We start from the raw sequence: 8163 nt of genomic DNA on the forward strand, positions 1-8163 counted from the left end.
ACTGAAAAGCACTAAGTGAACCAAGCACTAAGTGAAATCAAGCCAGGGGCTGCGTGGAGAACCCTGCGCTCAGCTTTATAAACAAAAATATGCAGACACTAAGTTGAAATGAAATTAAAGTGAGATGCAAGGTCACGCTCACTGAGACCACAGAGAAACGATGCCCAAATGCACCAGCTTGGCTCTTACCTTCCTTGTCATCAGCCACAAATGCTGAGCCAGGCAGTCAGCAGGAGCCAGCCTGAAGCTTTTGTTGGCTTATTCCTTGTAAGGAATATCCAAAACACTTTGCAGCCTTGGAATTTGGCCCTCCCCTTGTTCTCACTATGGTAAAGCGGAGGGCTGAATGAAAGTTTTGTTTGCAGCCTAAACAAATGCTTTTTCCTCAAAAGGCATATTTGGGTGAGATCGAGTCTCTAAATGGTGATCTTAACCCTTCCCAGCATCGCTGCTGAGGCCTGGGAGTTTTGTGACTGCAGATGGACTGCTGAAGCACTGCTAATAATAATAAATAATAATAATAGTAATAATAATAAAGACCATAGAGACATCTTTTCTCACGTGTACTTTTCTTCTCTGCTTTCAGATCGCTCTCAAGTGCGCAGACATTTGCAACCCTTGCCGGCTCTGGGACCTGAGCAAACAGTGGAGCGAACGTGTCTGCGAAGAGTTCTACCGGCAAGGTCAGCCCCCACTGACACCTGGCAGTCCCCTTTCACCCCCACTTTCCAGGCTTTTTGTGTGGCAAGACAGGGGTAGCATTCAGCCTGCCCCATGTGCCTTGAACTACTGATGCCTGCTTTCCAAATGAGGCTCAAGGACGAGCTGTTGAAGAGGTGCTCAGCCTCCTCTGAAAAGTGGGAATGGGTAGCAGCAAGTGTTTCTTTGCCCTCGCTAATCCCGTAGCAGCATCGGGCAGGAGGGGAGGGCTCTGCTGTGCCTCAGCGCTTGAATTTGGCTGGAGAGCCCATGGCTGGATTCTTTGCTGAGAACCCTCCAGCCACCACGAGTGCTTCTGAGCTGGAATGGCACCAGGGCCACACTGCACCACAGTCCTACTGCTGTCCGTTGTGTTTTATCTCGCTTTTCATGCTCCCACTACAACTCCAATGGGAGCCTCACCCTCGCTGTTTCCTAAATATGACACATTCTTCTACCTACAAATACAGAGAAGGGGTTCAAATGCACTTTCCCAGCATGCTGTTGAAAGGGCCAAAGCAGGCAAGCCAAAGCTCGGCTAGGACCTCTTGCAAATGTTCTCAGACCCCTGCAGAGAGTGCAGCGAGGCAGGTTTTTTTTTGAAACACAGTAATTACACCATTTGGCTCTATCTGCATAGGCAAGGTCATGCTGTGCTACAACACGGGGTGCAGCAGAGTTTAATCACTGCTAAATTCTTTGTTCAGAGCATTCTCAGAGCCAAAGGCAAGTAGTACAAACACTAGAAGAGCACACTATGAAGTTCTCAATTCACTTAAAAGTCTGCAATACAGAATTAAGCCACATCTGAACTGGTACCTGGTACAGTTAGTCCATAACAAGGACAAACAGGTCAGCAAGTTAATTTTCAGCCAGTGTCAGTTTAAGCTGGTGAAATGCCTTTGACCTTGGTGCTTTTCAAGTAACTTAAGCAACCTGACAGATGCAGGTTTATTTAGTCAGATGTATAGTCAAGGCATAATCGATACCCAGGTCATGAGGACAGGGCCCCAGTTGTGCAGTACCTCACCTTTAGTGTATTGAGGGACCACTCTGAGAAAGGCAGCAAATGCAAGTTTTTTTCCTGAGACTCAAGATCTATTAATGTAACATCTGAAATATCCCTCTGAAAGGGGACACTGGAGCATATGAGACCCGTTAGAAGCATAACAGGGAGAAAAAGAGCATTTCATGTGGGAGAATGTATGGAAGCTGTGGTCTGATTGTCACTGGTGGCTGTGTAATCTTGCTTAAGTGATACAAAACCCAATATTAAAAAGCATGTGTTTAGATACCATTATCACTTCAAAATGTTATTGTAGACCTCTCTACCCTCTTACACACAACTGCTGGGGCTTGAAGGTATTTTTTTGTCACTAAGTTTAAAGTTTGAAAACCGTAGCTCTCATGTTTTGATATTCAACTATAGATGAGGCAGATAGATAATACCCCAGTTATCTTGTGGTAAACAAGGCACAAATAGTGCTTTGTTTAATCTTCCTTCTAGAACACATACAATTGTCACATTTTTTTGTATCAAGCATTTCTAATGCCATTCTAATAGAGTTAGATCTTGATCTTACAGTCTTCCAGTGCATCTACATTACGTGTATTAACAAATAAAATATACAACTCAGGTACATTTCAGGGAGCACCTGATGCCTACAGCAGCTCCTAACATTAACCTTTCCTAAAAAAAATACTTTAACTTGTTCTTAGATATTTTAAAAATTAGTTAGGAACACAGGGTAGGTAATGCAACTTGATTTGTTTAGATAAAACTGGAACTGTTAAGAAACAACTTTCAAGAAAGTGGCTAATGTTTAAACAACATGAAAGATCACTTGCTCTGGTGAGGTTTTAAAATTGCTTGGAAGGTTTTACTCAGCCTGGAAGTTCTCAGTAGCTAATTCATGCAGTTATTTTTACAGCAACTTGAAACATAAGAAAATGGACTGTCCCTTAAGTCCTTACTGTGTGAAGGAGAATCTTATTTTCATCAAGTAAATGACTTGTCAAAGACAAGAATGTGACCCATGAGCACTTTCAGACAGATAGGTCTACTGTTTTCAACCCAGATCACCTGCAGAGGGGATGTCACTGGAGTTAGACACGCTTTTTCTAAGTCAAAAATTTTTGAAGGGAGTAGAGGGAAAAACTAGGATGCTCGAACTGTAGATTTGATAACATGACAAACTTACTTGGTCTCAGTTTTGCTGAATTGTTCCCTTTGATTGTGAAGCTAAAATCGTTTCCCTGATATTTTCTAAGTATCTAATTAAAATTGAAAGTATCCCCCTTGCATCTAAGGAGAAATTGCATGCTGCAGAGAGAAGAAAGGCAAGGATTAAAAATGCACGTGGTATTTTATATGGGGCTAGAGAGCCTGAGTAGCAGGAGAGCATTTAAGTTAAAACTGTCCATTAGTGGGGAGAAAAGAGCTTTTAAATGAAAACAGTGGATTTAAAGCAAAATGTTTTCTTTAGGGGTTGTTTTGTCTGATCTAGTGGGTCTGTTTTACTGATGTGAAAGTTTTTCCTAAACAGCCCTCACTACATCACTATCAGTAAATCAAACAAACAAAATACTATTGTCTGAGGGCAAGTGGCACATCTTAGCTTTCACATGGCTAGTCTCCCTTCCTTCCCACACTGTAGACAGGAAAGGTCCTGTACCTCATGCAGTAGCCAAGACTGTAGCCTGGCCTTGTCTGAGAGAAGGCTAACAGTCACAAGACAGTGTTTGTTTAAAACAAAACCTGAACAGCCCAAAACCTAACTCTTACAGCTATCTTTGCTTAGAGTAACTGATTGCGTGGAGAAATGCATTCTCCAGCAGGACAAGTGATCATTGCCTGGGTGGCAAGGTGTGAATGAGACTCCCTGAGCTGTTTTGCTGCTGATTTCTGAAATCCAGCTGGCCCATGTTCCTCTCTGACCACTCCAGCATACGCACGGTCATTGCTATTGATTACCTTCAGCTACCTATAAAACATAGAATCATAGAATCATTTAGGTGGGAAGGGACCTCTAAGATCATCAAGTCCAAACACTGAGCCATTAGGGCTCTAAAGTCCTCTGCTAAAACAGATCAGAATCTGTCAGGGTTGGAAGGGACCACAAGGATCACCCAGTTCCAACCCTTCTGCCATGAGCAGGGACACCTCCCACTAGATCAGGCTGCCCAGAGCCTCATCCAGCCTGGCCTTAAAGACCCCCAAGGATGGGGCCTCAACTACCTCCCTGGGCAACCCATTCCAGGGTCTCACCTGCCTTAGCTATGTATACAAGACTGTCTTGCATCGCCACTTCTGCAGCAATAGTTTCTACCAACTGTTTATAAGCATCTGCTCAATGCCAAACTTGATCAGTTCTGCAGGAGGAGCAGTCTGAGGTGGCATCTGGAGTGATCAGATCTCCCAGTCAGGCTGTTCTTCAACAATTTGAAACTGACCCCATGGTCCCGAATTTGCATCAAGACCTCTTGCTCCAATTAGTCAAATATTCTGCTACAAAGTCACTAGGAGTCCAGTCAACCACTTTTGATTTACGTCTGTCTGCTGTCTCAAGTCAGTCTTGAGTAGATGACTCTCTGGGGACTTCCTGGACCACCCAGGGAATCAGTGATGCAAGTTGAGTACAGCAGCACAGGCGTAGCCCTGGTACCCAGGTACACCACAATAAGACAATAGACACTTACTTTCATCCTTTTTCCACATCCATAACACGAGCTCCGTGGCTTTTGGCACGTGAGCACACGTTGCCTGAGCCCATGCTCTGACCCTTGTTAGTTGGTTAGTGCAGCCACAGCTGGAGACTGCCAGGCTCCATCATGCTGCCCTTTAACAACCACAATTCTATGATTTCCACAAGCACACAGTAGAAACTCACACTAGAGTAGTAACGGAGGCATATTTCTTCTAAAATTTATATTCTGCAGTTTTCTAGCAGGAAGAGATTTGAATAGTGAGTAAATGAACTAGAATGTCTTATAAATCTTATGTGTGAGAGAATATGTCGTAGAAATTAAGGTCCTCAGAACACTTAAACGCTCAGATTTAGTGTTGATTCAAGAGTCATCTTTCCTTAAAGAGATTTTAATCTGTATGGATATGCTCAGTTTCTCTGATACCTAAAAAGTCCAAAAAATAAAAATATTTAAGCATTTAATACGATTGTAATTGGTGGAAGATTCCAGCTGCTCATAGCCACACAGTTGCAGTCATGGTAAGAATCTGGCATAGGTATGGAGAAGAGATGAAAGTGGCAGAAAATTATGTTCTCTTCTTTTTTTTCTTTTAGGTGATCTGGAGCAAAAATTTGAACTGGAAATAAGTCCCCTTTGTAATCAGCAGAAGGATACAATACCAAGCATACAGATTGGTAAGTGTTAGTTTCATTCTCCTCTGTCCATGTTTATCTCAGTTTGCACAAGCTCAACGATAGGATACAGAGAAGATGGAGTGACTAAATGCCTTCTTTGTTTCAGTCTTTACTTTTAAGATCAGCCCTCAGCCATCCCAGTCCCTTGAGGTGAGAGAGTCTGGAAGAAGAAACACTCTCCCTTGGTTGATGGGGATTGCATTAGAGATCATCTAGGCAAACTGGACAACCACAAACCCGTGGGCCCTGATGGGATCCACCCATGAGTGTGGAAGGAGCTGGCTGATGTCGGTGCTGTGCCACTCTCTATCATTTTTGAAAGATCATGGTGAAGGGGAGAGGTGTCTGAGAGCTGGAGGAAAGCCAATGTCAGTCCAGTCAGCTTCACCTCCATCCTTGGAAAGGTGATAGAACAAGTCATTCTGGATGTCACCTCTCCTAAGCATGTGGAGGAAAAGAAGGTTATCAGGAGTAGGTTGCATGGATTCACCAAGGGCAAATAGTCCTTAACTAATCTGATAGCCTTCTGTGGTGATATGACTAGCTGAGTAGATGAGGGAAGAGCAGGGATGTTGTCTGCCTTGACTTCAGCAAGGCTTTTGACACTGTCTCCCCTAACATCCTCATAGGTAAGCTGAGGAAGGGTGTGTAGATGAGCGGGCAGTGAGATGGATTGAGAACTGGCTGAATGACAGAGCTCAGAGTGTTGTGATCAGTGGCACGGAGTCCAGTTGGAGGCCTCTAGCTAGCAGAGTTCCTCAGGAGTCAGCACTGGGTCCAGTCTTGTTCAACATATTCATCAATGACCTGGACGAAGGGACAGAGTGCACCCTCAGCAAGTTTGCTGGTGATACGGAACTGGAGGGAGTGGCTGACACAGCAGAAGGCTGTGCTGCCATTCATCGAGAGCTAGACAGGTTAGGGCTTGAGCTGCTAGAAAGCAGCTCCACAGAGAAGGACCTGGGAGTCCTGGTGGACAGGAAGTTAACTGTGAACCAGCAATGTGCTTTTGTGGCCAGGAAGGCAAATGAGATCCTGGGATGCATTAAGAAGAGTGTGATCAGCAGGTTGAGGAAGGTTCTGGACTCCCAAGTTCAAGAGAGACAGGGAACTACTGAAGAGAGTCAAGCAGAGGGCTACAAATATGATTAGAGGGTTGGAACATCTCTTATGAGGAAAGGCTGAGAGATTTGGGGCTGTTTAGCCTGGAGTAGAGAAGACAGAGGGGATCTTACCAGTGTTTATAAATATCTAAAGGTTAGGGGTCAAGGGGCAATGGACACAAGCTGGAACACAGGAAGTTCCACCTAAACATCAGGAAAAACTCCTTTACTGAGAGACTGACGGAACACTGGAACTGGCTGCCCAGAGAGGTTGTGGAGTCTCCTTCTCTGGAGACTTTCAAAACCTGCCTGGACTTACGTTCCTGTGCAACCTCTCTAGGGGAACCTGCTTTGGCTGGTGGGTTGGACTAGATGATCTCCAGAGGTCCCTTCAAACCCCTGCCATTCTCTGAAAGAAACTTTTCTCCCTACCCCACCCCCCATCGAGTTGTTTTAACAGTAAGAACTGCAGGTACTCTAAGAGTCATGATTCACATTCTAAATAAAAACGTTCAAAAGCCTACCCAAGCCAAGCACTCAATAGGAAGACAAAGGAGTCATTGCACAGGGAAAAAAAGAGGCTATCGTAGTATCTGTGGAGAAGAATGGCAGTCAAGGTGGTTTAACACTGGTCACTTTCTAGTCTGAAATCTCAGAGAAGGATGCAGTCTCTCACAGATTTGACTGCTACACGTATAGATGGAGCCACATCTTGTCACATGCACTGGCCGAAAGCTGTACATTTCAAAAGGAGCCGACAGCTGCTTGAGGGTTTATTGTTGCTTCTCATCAGGGTTTTTCTGCTTATATTGCTGTATCCTCTTGAGGCACTCTATGGGGCAATGCACTCGTGGAATAAATTTGTTCCTCACCTGCTGTCCTTTGTGTGTTTCCCCAGGGTTCATGACGTACATCGTAGAGCCACTCTTTGAGAGGTGGGCCCAGTTCACAGGCGATACCCCCCTGTCTGAAAATATGCTAAACCATCTCAGGAGGAACAAGGCCAAGTGGAGGAGTTTGCTGCACAAGCAACACAGCAGTAGCAGGAGCAATGACCACTCAGGTCAAGTAACTGGCAGCCAAGAACAGACTTTAAATAAGGAAGAGGGCCCTTAGTGGCAGCTTTGCACTTTTCCTTATAGCACTGCTATCTCCGTCTTGATCACAGCGGCATCAAAACCCCGTGGAGCTAGAGGCCTGTTGTCAAGACTGTGGAAAGGGAAGGCGTGGCACAGCAGAAGCTGCAAGGGCCCTCGCCAACAAGCCCAGGGCTCTGCTGGGTTCCTTTCCAGATCTCCTTCACGTTGTGAAGTTCTCGTTCTCCTTCCCTCCATCGTGCGCACGCCTGATGCCATTCGTCACTTCTGATCATGGACTGCCCGAAGGCGGCGTCCCAGCCGGCGGCACCTGCCCTGAAGCTGGGGGGCTCCTGGGGGAACTGGGGAGGCGCAGGCTCTCTTGCTTACCAGGAGCAACACGTGCCCCTGGGCCCAGGGCGCCAGGCGCTTTCCAGGCTGGGGCTGGGCTGCACTGCACATCAAACCACCAGCATCTTCAGCATCCAGAGGACACTGGCCGAGTGAGACAGCGCTTGCAGAGGGCAGAGAGGGTCTGCTTATTTTAGTAACTGAAACAGAAACCTTTTTAACTTTTGTATTCTGTGCACTAAACAACAGATCTATAAACCTTGGGCTGAAGTTACTCTCTGTATACACAATTCCAGTGTTACAAGGCTCATTTTGGTAATCATTTTTATGCCACTTTGGATAAAAGACGGGCATCTTCTCATTGCAAGGAGCAGTATTCCCTCGCAACCGAAAGGGAAGGTGTTGTACAGCCTAAACCTTTGAAACACAAACAGATCTATCTTTTGAGTACTGTTTCAAGTAACATGTTTATATTCATATGTGTACATTTTCTGTAAATACAGAACGCTACTGATTCCCATGCCAAAATACTGGAGTACTGTGGGATTGCAA

The 8163-nt window shown here is 45.2% G+C and overlaps 1 protein-coding gene across 1 annotated transcript in view; it reads left to right on the plus strand.

Moving 5' to 3' along the window:
* LOC103777987 (cAMP-specific 3',5'-cyclic phosphodiesterase 7B-like) overlaps positions 1–7485 on the plus strand; it is a gene marked incomplete at its 5' end in the record, with an annotated part of 10204 nt that extends 2719 nt beyond the window's left edge. Inside the window, 3 exons of the mRNA XM_008945553.1 lie at positions 587–683; positions 5001–5081; positions 7083–7485. Of these exons, the coding sequence (XP_008943801.1) occupies positions 587–683; positions 5001–5081; positions 7083–7300 (396 nt within the window). The remainder of the gene's footprint in view (positions 1–586; positions 684–5000; positions 5082–7082) is intronic.
* Between the last annotated feature and the right edge of the window lie 678 nt (positions 7486–8163).

This window comes from Merops nubicus, unplaced genomic scaffold (genome assembly GCF_000691845.1).
Source record: "Merops nubicus isolate BGI_N331 unplaced genomic scaffold, ASM69184v1 scaffold5158, whole genome shotgun sequence".
NCBI lineage: Eukaryota > Metazoa > Chordata > Aves > Coraciiformes > Meropidae > Merops > Merops nubicus.